Source organism: Balaenoptera physalus (assembly GCF_965194825.1).
Source record: "Balaenoptera physalus genome assembly, chromosome: 6".
Lineage (NCBI taxonomy): Eukaryota > Metazoa > Chordata > Mammalia > Artiodactyla > Balaenopteridae > Balaenoptera > Balaenoptera physalus.
Window position 1 is genome coordinate 100,232,805 of NC_138885.1, and position 13,819 is coordinate 100,246,623.

The following is a 13,819-nucleotide window of genomic DNA, read 5'->3' on the forward strand; positions in this document are numbered from 1 at the left end:
TTTTTCCCTTTATGAGTTTTCGTTAATTATTGTCTATACTACAGTCTCTTTTTGGTCTCCCTGAACAGGCTACACAAAACCTATAGCCAGAGATTGTTAGAATCATCAGTGACATTGTATTTCATATATGGTACTGGTCTTCACTTGGTTCATTTAAGGAAAATGAGATAACATTTGCCCTCTCACTCCATCACAAGTCAAATGCCCTGCAGGGCCAAACAGGTAATATAATGGTGCTCACCAAGGAAAACACTCTTAGCCAAAGGCTCCCTGTCCTTACTCTGGATAGACAGATAGATAGATAGATAGATGCTAAATGTAGATGTATGTACATGCAGAGACGCATAAAAAAGGAAATTCTCTTACGTTCAACATATATGTTTATTTCACAGGTGCATATAACTAACCCATTGAAAGGTATGGTTTTTAAAGCCTAAAAATAGTACATATCTATTTTTCTGTCTTTCAATCTAATGTATCCTTAATATTTGATTTTCTGATTAGCACTCCACTGTCTATTAAAAATTAAACAATAAAAATTTCTCCTCTCCCAGAATAATAGTTAAAAATAATCTCATTACAGTCAATAAAATGTTCTTTGATTATCAAGGATTATTTTCTTCTAAAACAGAGAGGGAAAAACTTATCTAAAACATTAACCTTCTTTCTGTGGTTTACTTGTATTCTTTCAAATAAAACAAAACCCACCTTTTTAAATTTTTTTTAATTTTTAATTTTTTATACAATTTAAAGGTTACTTTCCATTTACAGTTATTACAAAATATGGGCTATATTCCCCGAACTGTACAATACATCCTTGAGCCTATCTTACAACCAGTAGTTTATAGCTCCCACACCCTCACCCCTATGTTGCCCCTTCCCCCTCCTCACTGGTAACCACCAGTTTGTTCTCTGTATATGTGAGTCGCTTCTTTTTTGTTACATTCACTAGTTTGCTATATTTTTTAGATTCCACATGTAAGTGATATACACTATTTGTCTTTCTCTGACTTCTTTCACTTAGCATAATGCCCGCCAAGTCCACCCATGGTGCTACAAATGACAAAATGTCATTCTTTTTTAAAAGAAAAATCTCCCTTTTAAAAAAAAGATTGAGGGCTTCCCTGATGGCGCAGTGGTTAAGAATCCACCTGCCAATGCAGGGGACACGGGTTCCAGCCCTGGTCTGGGAAGATCCCACATGCCACGGAGCAGCTAAGCCCGTGCGCCACAACTACTGAGCCTGTGCTCTAGAGCCCATGAGCCTCAACTACTGAGCCCGCATGCCACAACTACTAAGCCTGCGTGCCTAGAGCCCATGCTCCGCAACAAGAGAAGCCACGGCAATGAGAAGCCCGCACACCGCAACGAAGAGAAGCCCCCGCTTGCCTCAACTAGAGAAAGCCTGCGCACAGCAATGAAGACCCAACGCAGCCAAAAATAAATAAATAAAATAAATAAATTTTTTTTAAAAATTGAAACTTTAAAATATGCCTTAGAAGCCCACAGGGCTTATTTAAAATAAAATTTACCACTGGCCTTGATTGATAAATATTTCCTTTTAAAATCCCTTACCTTCATATGAGTGGTCATAAAGAAGGTAAGGGCCTTGAAGAGGAAAACTTGGAGTTAAATGTGAATGAATTCCATCTTTTAGAACCTTTCTCTCTTTGGTCCTTCTTGATGTGTAGTGCCAAGGCTAGAATATTTCTCAGCTCCCACTAGTACGTTTCTATCTAAGGTTGCCTCAAGCTGTGACAGCTTCATTTTTCTTTTCTACATACAGAGGATGGGTTTCAACATTATCATCAGTGGACAAAATGTTGTTTAAAAAATACATCTCCTAAAATAACTGTGATTAGTTTCCAGATCAAAATGAACAATAGAGAGCTCTAACATTTTTTTAATCAGTCAAGCCAAATCCAAACTAAAATGCTTGCCTGGGTAGGTTTGAATATAGTAAATTAGGACCAGAATGAAATATTTTATTAATTGAACAAGCAGACACAAATTAATGGGATTAATGACATAATTTTAGCAGCCATCTCTAATCCATTTTTATGGAGAGGACAGAATGATTTTTTTTTAATATTAAATGCTCTTCTTTTTTTTAGGTTTTCAAAAATATGTGAACCAGGTAATGGGGCTAAAAATAAGTCAAACGCAGCTTGCTATTGAGTCTTTCCCTGAATTTAATAAAGAGTCCCTTTTACAGATAGTAGAACTGCCTACACATCTACTGGCGTAATAGGATTAATTGTTGTATCTCATTTTTTCGTTTGTTTGCTCTTCAGCAGCTGAAGAGACAGCTAATCTGCCTCCTTCTCCACCCCCATCACCAGCCTCAGAACAGACTGTCACAGTGGAGGAAGGTAAGGCTTGCTGGACTCTTTGAGGTTTGTCTTCTAATAAGGGTAAATAAACCTCAACCCATAAGCGCTGGACTTCTGTATGGGTTAGTATGTGACCCAGTTTGGGAGCTGTCTGTTTCAAATAGTCAAGAAGAGACAAAGACTTTAATTAAATGTATTATCATTTCTCTCTACAAAATCAAAAGTAGATGAATAGGGTAAAAGAAGAAAGGAAAAATCTGCTCGCTAAAGGAAAAGATAACTTTGTGTTTAAATTGCTAACTAGAATAACTACAGAGAACCAGTTTACTTCATGTAGAATGTTTTGACAGAGAAGACACAATTTAATTTTATAAGTGACTGAACCAAAATACATTTATTGATGAAATCAACACATTTTTATGGAAGGGTTGGCAGGAACTGTCTCTGTTGTGCTCACTATTGTATTGCCAAGGGCTTCCCCAGGGCATGGGCTGTAGCAAACTCTCAATAAATATTAATGAATAAATGAAGAAGTCAGTGAATGAATCTGATATTGAGAGTAGTGAACTGGAAACTGAGATCATGGCTTCTTTCCTGCTGAGACCTTTTATTGTCCATGAATCTTTTAATGCATTTACTCAACATGGAATGCCATGTCAGCTTTTCAGTTCTCAGTGATGAAGCAGCCTTTGAAGAATATTCATTTAGAATCTGAGATGAAAGGCACTATTTAAAAGCAAACTATTATTGGTTCTCTGACTTAGATCAGGTAACTTTCGTCTATTGTTTGAGAGTTACAGGAGAAGGCAGAAGAAAGCTTTTAAAATATATTGAAAGCTCACTTGTTTCAATATAATTTAGTTTTTGTATACTAAAATCAGAATGTTGATACTTCTCCATTTTATTCATTTATTTCTTCACTTATTTTTCCTTTTGTTGTCCCTTTTAGAGCTCATTTTGTTGTGCTAAAAATGGAATAATGTCACAAAAGACTCACTGTCTTTTCATAATCTGTAATTAGGTTTGTTTAAAATACTCTTTGAATTCCTAAATGGAGATTATTCTAAATTACTGAACTATAAACTATCAATAAACATAATTTATTTTTGTCACAGATTTATAAACTTAAACCTTTTTTTAGCAAGGTCTTTTTTTTCTTAAATTGAGGCCTCTTTTTCTAATTTTGCTGCCTGATATCATGTTAAACTAAATTAGTCTAAGGAATAAAAGAAAATTTGAGGACTATAAGCATTGCATATAATCAGTGTCATTATAGCCACTGATTATTAGTTAACTCCCTGGAAATGTGACTTGATCTTTTAATTCATAGATTTGAAAGATCCTTCTTGGCCTTATGTTCTTCTGTTTATTCGGCACATACCTATGAAGCCCAAGGTTCCTTGCACTCTTCAAATTCTAGGTATACAGTAGTGAACAAAACAGACGTGATCCCTGCTTATAAGAAGCATGCAGTCTGGTGGAGAACAGATATCCAATAAATAAGCTTAGCACTAGGAAGGAAAAGAACAGGGAGCTTTAAGATAGAAAAGTAATCTTAGTTTATTGGATGGGGAGAAGACAACTTGGGAGCTGATCTCAGAAGCCTGAGGAGGTGTTGGCCAAGCAAAGAAAGAGGAAAGGGGCATTTTGGGCAGAGGGTCCAGGATGTGCAAGGGCTCTCAGGTGGGCAAGCGCATGAAGTGCTCTAGGAACTGAAGGAGTCCCATGACTAATGTGTGAGGAAGGGTAGAGGATTGAAGGAGCTTGGGAGTAACTAGCAGCCGACTTGGTTCAGGGACCTGGATTTTACTCTGGATGCAGTAGAAAGCCTTCCGTGACAGCTGTGCTTCCCTCAGGTCACTGAAAATGTTTCTGAACCCGTACTTAAAACCTTCCAAGTGTCAGAGAATCCTCTTAGCCCAGAGAAGGGTATGATGTTGACTCCAAAGTCAGCTAGAGGTCACGTAATTTATTCTTCTTACTCTTTTATGGGAGTTGGAACCGAAAGGGCAGCAGGGTCCTCCCATCCATCTGAGATTCACCCAGTCTGTTTCTGGAGGGTGGTACAGTGGATATAATGAAAATATAAATAAAATATAGAATCACTTTCACATTTTGGTAACTTAGGTGTCACTTTCCCAAGTAACTGTTCCTTCACATTTCGGGATTGTTTTCTTCGAGCCGTTTCAGTATATTTAGGGAAAATGTCAACTTACTTCCTACTGAAAGTAATTGGAAGATATTTTATTTTTAACATTTTTCAAACCAAACCTGTATTTTTATTGAATTATTTTTTTTTTCAAACGAAAGCATTAACCTATACGAAGGCCTAATGATTTGCTTTTAAAAGGATAACCATATTTTTGAGTTATATAGAAAAAAAGTATGTATTTTAAAAACTCAACCTCATTCATTTAAAAGATCAGATATTCTCACCTTAAATATATGAAAGATATGTGATCTAGGCAATCAAACTAGTCCCTCTCTTTTATTTTAAACCGCTCTTAGAGTACGTATAACAACTTATTTGTTTTGTTTTATCAGAAAAAATTAGTGAAAGACCGCAAGACAGGATTCAGCTTTTCAATTATTCAAACCAGTCGGTTTGTAAAGACCAAGCCAAAATTCCATTGATATACTGCTCATAGTACACTGGGTGGAAGGAAAGCACGTGGATTTTTTCATCTAGGAGATTTTTTACCCTCCTCAAAACACTCTCAAAGCAACTTTAATCTAAAGGCACAGTGAATGTCACAATTCAATCCTGTTGTACAAATGTAAAAGAGTTCTTAAATTGAGTAATTCAATGATTTTGAGGCTATACTTACTTTTTATTAATTATCAAACATTTTAAAAGCTGTTCTTTCCCAAAGGGGAAGCATGAAAGCTCTCACTAAAAATAATTTAAGATGTTAATTACTGTCATTTATGAATATCCATTTATTATAACTGATTTAATATTCATAATTCCCAGAATTTGTGCTTATTCTGGGAAACAAAGGGATTTTAATGAAAAAATTAAATAAGTAGCAGGCTTAGAAAGGAAACCCAGGTACAGTGAACCAATACTGTACTATTTATGATATTTTCAAATTAATCTCCTTTTTCTTTTTGGCCTAACCATAATAGTTGTCATTTGGACCGAACTGTTAGAATTTGGAAGCCCGTGCACGAACAGTGGAAACATCTGAAAACAGAACCAGGAATCCTTCTGCCCTCTTAGGTTTGCTCCAAATCCTAGGGTGATGATTTCCTGTGTCAATGATTTGGCCACATTATAACTGCTGATCTGAAGCAGTTTCCCTCCATAACATTCTGGGGCAGCAGACACAGTGGGCCAACTGAGGAGTCCTCATCAAAAGCTTGTAGAATGGAAAGGGCTTAGCGATGGTAGGAAACAATATAAGTGGAGCCAGCTGCCCTAGGGCATGGGGCAGAGGCTGTGATGCCAGGACAGGCAAAATCACTGAGTCATTGATACCCCAAGAGACTCAGTCTCTCGTAAAAGTGACTACTCATTTGTACCAAAGGGGACTGACATACCAAGACTGAATTTTGTGTGGCAAACTTTACCCAATATACATTTTCAAATGCTTTAAAAAAAAAAAAAAAAAAAGGTTTGTGTGAAAGCCAATTAGGGAAAATGTATTCTTCCACTGAAACCAGGTAAACTTCATTTTTAAAGATTATCATTACGCAAAGAAATTTATGTAAAACTCCAAGGTTCATAAGGCTACCCTGTCCTTTAAAATATCACATTATTAAATGAAACAGACTATTTTGTGGCAGAAGCAGAGACTCCATAAGCAAGTGTACTTATAGTAAAAGGAGACATTCAATCCTGGCCTTAAAGAACAAAACTGTTATGAATTCATTTTTCATAAATCTCTCAAGTCTAGCTTTGATGTGTCAAATGAAAGTAAAGAGCAAAGGTGCATGACAACTTGTCTGATATACTGAAGACAGAGATGCTAACGTATATGGAATTGAGCATGATACTTGGTGCTTTCTTCAAATACCTTCCCATTTAATCCTCCAAGCAACCCACACAGATAATACTCACTTCCACTCTTGCCCAGGGTGTCATGGCTAGTAAGTGGCTTATCCAGAATTTAAATCCAAATCTAACTCCCTACAAACACAGCCTCACTGCATCCCTAAAGTTGTATGTTATCTAGGCTTTTACTGTGGGACAATGAAAGTGAAGTGATCTTCTAATGAGAGTTTATTGGTTACAAGCCACTGGACTGATTTCCTTTTTATACAAACCACTCCCATGTAAATAATTCATTCATTTATAATGTATTTATTTATAATTATTATGTATTTATAATTCACTCATTTACAGTTTATTTATTATGTGTCCCACCTCTATTTGGGTATGAACTGAGACCACCTGCCATACACAGTTCTGTAGCAAATGAGGATCTCTTGTCTTCTAGCATTATCATTGGAAGCCCATGCACTGGTACACTGTCTGAACTTAGCCAGCCATGATCCTCTAAGTGTCACTTGCCTGGCACATCTCTGGGACTTGTAATGTAGATGGACTGCAGGCTCATAGGTCCTAAACAGAGACTTGGAGTGCATACAGCTCACAGTACCCAGACAGGACTGGGCTTTGCCAGACATTCTTTTTGGCATTGCCTGGCTAAGGGCCAGACAAATACTGCAGAGAAGCTACTTTTCCACTGAAGCACTTAAAGTTTTTGTTGTTTTTGTTGTTCTCTGATTAGTCAAAGTTTTCAGAATAGCAAGTACTGTTTCTTTGAAATATTATAGATCAGAAGCAAGACTCTGGACTGTTTTCACATTTTGGCACTTGCAAAAAAGAGCAACAAGCAACAAGAAAGGAAACCAAAATCTTCAAAAGGTTAAAACATCCACGGTGTATTGCCTTTAAACTATCAGCTCTCAGCTTTAACTTCTTTAGTTTTGAACTGTAGTCTGCTCTACTTCCCAGAACATGTTGAAAAGCAGAGAGGCAAATATGTCATTTTCACTAATTGATTGTCCATGCAATCTGTTGAAAGTATTAGAAGTTTTAGGAGGAACTTGTGTCCATAGGGAGTCTACAGCCTCAGGAGTCACTAGAGGAAATATGAATGGCTGGGACTTGTGACAAGCCCAGGACTCAGGATTCAGCCAGCATTGTAGGCCACATCTCAGCCAGTTGTCTGCTCAGCTGAGAAATCATGCTGAGTTGAACTAAGAATATCAAATGTAATTTTAGGTTTCTTCTATCCCATGTTATAATAAGCATCCTGGCTGAGAAAGTTCTGAGCACCCATCCAGAAACAACTTCCACGGAACAATCAGTGAATAATGTGCTCAAAAGATTAAAAGTATTCTCCTTTCAAAATGTTATTTTAGCATCCTTATGATTTCAGGTTCATTTCCAGTTGTCAGCAGTAATATAATGTCAGCTGAAAATAAGTTATTGCCCTAAAAATACAGTGCATTTTCAAATTATTGCTGTAATTTTGTCAACTTAAATTTTGATAGAAATGAAAATTATATAGCTAGTACAGATTTTGAAAATTACAAAATTTTAAAATTATTTCTCTATGTAAGTAAATAAATAGTGATTAGCAAATTTAGTAACCTGCCATGTAGGCCTGAGGTGTAGTGTCTGCACTACATCAGCAGCCAAATATTGTTCTTTGTCATCATCCTTAAGGCTTACTGAAATATGCAAGAATCCAAATGCTAAGCAAGCTGATTGATCTACAATCGTGTAACTAAGGAAGTATATTTAAATAATGCAGATTTCTAAGCCAAGACACAGGAAAGGAGAGAAATGAGAGCAGTTCCTTTGGCATTTCAATGAGAAATATGCAATGAGGTGTTTGAGATATAAAAACAGTCAGAAGCCAGTAGTGCAAGTGAAACTGCAAAGAATAAAATACTGATGAATCTGAAGCCAACTCAGTAGAAATTCTCAGCTAATTGTAATCTCTATTAAGCTTTCAGAAGAGAAGCAGAACACAGGAAAACAACTGTATATTGCTAGGTACTTTCTAAAACTTTCTAATATTTTCACAGTCATGCAAATGAGAACCAGGGTTCAAAAAGATGCCTAGGAGTTTGCGTCCAAAGAAAAAGCTGTGCCAACTGTGCTCCCCTAAGCAAGACAGGAAAGAAAGATAATGCATTGTAGATTTTTCTTAACAGGATTGAAATTAAAAATTACTTTCTGGTTGAAGTCATTAACTAAAAATTAAATCAACCAAAATGCTAACCATGTGAGCATACTAGATAATTAAGGTTGTACTTCAACAGGACTGATTTCCCCCACAGTTGTGCAGGCATCAGATCCTAACAGCTTTCCTCTTTTTTAACTTATAAATATATTGATAAAAGCATGAGAAAAATTTATGTACTTGAAAGAATTTCTTCTAACAAGTGTATTTGTTTGAGAGTGCTTTGTTTCTATTCCAGTGTCCTGTTGTTGTTTTAACTTGTTTGAGGGGAATGTAAAGATAATTTCTATTATGCAGTGGGGGCGTCAGAGCATTTGATTCATTTAGATCAATGGCAAGATTACTGAAGGGATAGTTGAAATGCAGCGGCTACTGAAGCATGAGACTTCACTGTCTCCCATCCTCCATCAGCTTGGTCTTGCTCATTCTCCAATCCTGCTCTGCTGCTTCCATGGCCCCATGTCCTCGTGCAGGTGTCTGTCTCGTCTGTCTGATCTTGTGTCTGTCTTGTCCAGTTCTCCCTGCAGTTTCTTCCTGTGTGTCTGTTTGTAGATGAAGGGGCTGAGGGTCAAGTGGGTCCTCTACACAGGTTCCCCAGCCACGGACCTGCCACCGGTGGGGAGAGGCGTAGACTCGTAGCCCCCTCCATCTCGGTGTCTGTGCCTGATGATGACCCTTCCAGTTCCGATGAGGAGTACTGTAAGCATCCTTTGTTCAGTTCGCAGTGGAATACCTCGTGTGCTCCCCAGGGTCCCAGCGCAGAGTGCCGAGGCCCACTTAGACCAGGAGAAAGGTGAACCCAGCATGGTCCCCTTTTGCTCCTCCTCCCCTGCCTGCAGCTTTGACCACACGCATCATACTAAGTGTGCCTTCATGTGTGGAGTGGGAGGGACAGGAGCCTGTTTTGTCCATATGAAAGTGAAGTCCCTGTATAGCTCATGTCCATCCAAATGCCTCAACAATTTATGTCTAAGAAGCCTTATTTGAGACATGTGAGTACTTCCTTTTTTTTTTCACGGCTTCTGAGAAGGAAGCAAAAAAAGTTCAAATGAAAGTATGACTTCTTCCTGCCCCTTGCAAATAAATCAGTGGGGGAAGAATATATTCTCTTACCCAAACCAAAGAAGATGAACTTTAATATAATTTTATCCTCTTCGATACGTAATATTACTAGGACCAGACTTAAATAGAGTTAGGCTTCTTTTTAGTGCTATGTTAATGTGATAGCTCTTTAAAAGAGAAAGGTCTGTTTAGGGTAGAATACATGTTATGGAATGAATTTATTTCTCCAAATCACTTAATCATCTACAGAAACTACAGAGGCTTCCCCAGGTGACCTAAATCTTGCTTCAAATAAGTAGAAGTGGGCTAAAATGAGGGAAATGCTCCAAAGCTTTTGTCATTCCAGTCTCATGAAGGTGGAGACCCTATGTATCGTTGGCTCTGGTGAGGATAAAATAAGTGGGCAGTGGGCTGCAATTTGACTCATTCTAACAAGGTAGTTTTATAAGGAAAAAAAATAGAGCTCAATTTTTTTTTTTTGCTTAGGTGAAGAAGTTATTTTCAAATGAGGAAAAATAACTTGCTTAAATGAAGAGTTTATTTTTATATGGCACAATATTTAATGTAAGGGCAGATAGTTCCAAGGCAAGAGCACCAGTGCCTCAGACACTCTGATGGAGAAATATAACCCATATTGAGTACAACTAAGTGAACTTAAAACAATTCAGAAAACTATGTGAATTTTTGAATAAAGAACAGGTGTGGAAATAAACATGATTTAGACAAAATGAGAAAATGGAAAGCTAAAAAATTACATGGATTTGGAAAACATGTAAATTAAATTGATAAGATTTCATCCAATAAGGTGCTATATTAAAGCAGCTATATTAAAAGTCTCTTAGCTTTAATCAAAATCTCTAATTCTATGGCATTATAAAAATTGCCTTAATAATGAGTTAGAATCGGAATGCTTAAAATGTTACTGACATAATTAAATTACAACAATGAAAGTTTCTGAGTGCTAAATGTGAGAAAATAGAAGTAGTCCTCTTTTCTTCCCCCCTCTAAGGATTTTAATATTTCTCAAAAAATTTCTTTCCTTTCCATCTGTAGTCTTTCTCACAGGTCCATTTAAACAATGTATAATTGTTTCATAGGAATTTCGTAAGAGTCATTCATTTGCAGAACTAGAAAACAGCTTATATATTTCCCTCTAATTTCTTTTTTTTGTATATATAAATTTATTTATTTATTATTTTTGTCTGCATTGGGTCTCCATTGCTGCGTGTAGTCTTTTTCTTGTTGTGGCGAGCGGGGGCTACTGTTCTATGCGGTGCACGGGCTTCTCATTGTGGTGGCTTCTCTTGTTGTGAAGCACGGGCTCTAGGCGTTCAGGCTTCAGTAGTTGTAGCCCACGGGCTCTAGAGAGCCCCTTGGCTTGGTAGTTGTGGCTCGTGGGTTCTAGAGAGCAGGCTCAGTAGTTGTGGCGCATGGGCTTAGTTGCTCCACGGCATGTGGGATCTTCCCGGACCAGGGCTCGAACCCGTGTCCCCTGCATTGGCAGGCGGATTCTTAACCACTGCGCCACCAGGGAAGTCCCTCCCTCTAATTTCTTAAGCAATAAAATGGGATTTATTTTACTAACATTTGAAGTGTAAATGAGAAACAAATGAACACGATAATTCATGGCCTTCGTAAATTTGTTTTTTACATTTTAATTGTTAACATCTTTCTCTGTGATATACATCTTTGGGGAGGATATTTTGGCAGTTTTATTGCCACTCAATTATCTTTCCTTGGTGGTTTTGCTTTGAATTGCAGAAATGATGCTTTATAATATGCACATTTTCTTTCTTCAGTGTCAAAGAGAACTATACAAGAACTATATTACTGATATTTCAATGGTTTGAACAATCTGATAACAGTCGTGTCCCAGAGGTAGACTTTTCGAAATAGTAGTGAAATTAACTCTTACCTGGACCTTGTTTTTCAAAATATTTTACTTACTTCTCGAAAATTTTTACATTCTCCAATCATATAATGCAATGAAGGTAAAATAAATTAAGTTAGGTAGTCTTTGGCCTTAAAAATACTAAATAAATTATATTTTAAAGAGTTTTGATGGATTTCGTGATAAAGCTGATAATAAGGTAGTTGATTGGATATTATTTTGAGGCCAGGCTTTTTATTCTCAAAGATTTCTTTAGCGAAGTTTGCGTGTTTTAAATTAAGTAATCAGAAATTCGTATGTAGGGGCTTCCTGCATTGGAGAAAACAGCACATGTCTAACAAATTTAAAGGCTTGTTTCAGCACATCAATGCTTCTATCTTTTCACAACCATCTGTTATCTGGCAGTACCATCTCTTATTTCCAGCCAGCTTTCCACATTGTGTGCAACTTACTGCCATTTCCACTGAGGGTAATAGAGCAATAAAACCCTTTCAGCTCTCAAGTTTTAAAATAAAGAGCCTTTTCATGAGACTGTAAAAGGCATCATGATTTGCAGATTATGCATAATAATTTTCCAAGCAATACATAATGTCCATTGCATTAGGATATTAATTTGCTCATCCAAATGGTAAAAGAGGTTCTTGTGAGGTCAATATAATCGAGCTGAAAGTGTTCCTTGAATAATATTTCTGTTGTTTCATGTATGTTTCTGTGGTCATGATGTCAACATCTTTTTCCTCCCTAAGAAGAAGAAACGCTAGCGAGTCCAATGGCTGAGGAAGAGAAACCTGCCACTCTTCCTGGGAAAGAGTGTGAGGCTGCCAAGGCCTCAGACCAGCCCAAGGGCCTCAGTGAGGTCCAAGTGGAGTCTAGTGCGGAGGCCCAAATAGCTCCTGAAGAGAGCGCCCCAGCAGGGACCCCACAGGAGAAAAGTATAAAAGAGGTCGCGGAGGCGTCTCCAGAAGTAAAAACCCCTTCCTCTGCCGGGGAAGGTGTGTCTTTCTTAGGATTTGCATGTGTTTTGTTGCAAAAGATAGATCTCTCCAGCAGCTTACCAACCTGATGCCTTTCCAATGCTATTCCATCGCTGGGTCTTCTCATGATCCCAAAACCACTGTTTGAGACTTAATGAGCAGAGAGTGTGGCTTGTGCAGGTGCTGTGTGGCAGCTTGATTTTCCACTGCTGCAGCTGATTCCTGGTTTTACTTTGCCATGATACAATACGCTTTGCAGCCAGGCTGATGACACTATGTGAGCTTTTTTCCACCCCCCCCTCTTCATCTCAAATGTTTGCCAGTCACATTGCTAATACATGTATATTTTTATTTTTATTTTGGGGGACAGCAATTCATGTGCTTTTCTTTCAAACTGTAGAGATGGATTTTGGCACATACAGGCTTAAACGGTAGAATCGCTTTTGTTTGCAACCGCAGTGTGCTGTATTTTTTTACGCTTCAGTGAATACTGGTTTGGTTTCCTTAAAAGCGCCTGCTGATGCTTCTCATATCATTTCCTTTCCATGGCAGCCAACCCCTTTGATAATCACCATATCTCTTGAGTTTTCATTCATCTAACCTTTATTAGAAAGTTCGTAAAGTATTTCTTTTCTATTGTGACAACAAGACACACAAGTATATAAGGTAATAATGATCCTTACACTTGCTCTTCAGGACATGACTGAGTTTTATTTTCCAGATAATTACGTTTAGCCCTATTGACCACAGTGAAATAACTTTGACCTTAAAATACAATTGAGACTCTGAAGCCTTTTGGATTGGTGAACAAGTAAAAATTAAAAAGAGTCATTTAATCTCTGTGAAGCATCTCTAAAGCCAATACTGGTCAGTGCTTCACCAGTTGGTCACATTCCAGGGAATGAGGTCATGACCAAGGAGAGAAAGAATTTTAATAGTTGACTCTTTAAAATTTTGTTAGTCACATGACTTCCCAGTATTATCAGTATAATTCAGATTTTCTTACATCTACCATACAGAGTAAGTAATGATTAGGACTTAAGAATTTTGATATGTGGTAGAAATTGACTTGTCAATATTTAGGTCATATCATATAAAGTCAGTAGTAATCGTTTATTTGTATTACAGAAATTTAATCTCAGATGACTTCTAAAAATTTATTCTAGTAACCTTTCAGTGCCCCCAAAATTGATCCTAAACTTGTCAATCCAGTTAACTGAATTTATTTAACACATATAACTGTAACTTAATTGGCCTTCTGCCCATGGCCTGCCAATTCACTTACAAATTAGAAAACAAAAGAAAAAGGTCAGTAGAAATCAATTCTTTTCCATATTTAGATTACTATATAGATTC

At 37.2% G+C, this 13,819-nt stretch overlaps 1 protein-coding gene across 47 annotated transcripts in view; it reads left to right on the forward strand.

The window, feature by feature from the left end:
- Positions 1-13,819, forward strand: part of MAP2 (microtubule associated protein 2) — a 278,235-nt gene that overhangs the window by 226,026 nt on the left and 38,390 nt on the right. For 20 of the 47 annotated variants that reach the window (XM_082466888.1, XM_082466917.1, XM_082466895.1 and 17 more), the window contains 2 exons: positions 2,295-2,372; positions 12,236-12,481. In XM_082466888.1, the coding sequence (XP_082323014.1) occupies positions 2,295-2,372; positions 12,236-12,481 (324 nt within the window). The remainder of the gene's footprint in view (positions 1-2,294; positions 2,373-12,235; positions 12,482-13,819) is intronic. The other 27 variants (XM_082466894.1, XM_082466896.1, XM_082466902.1 and 24 more) reach the window with 4 other exon arrangements.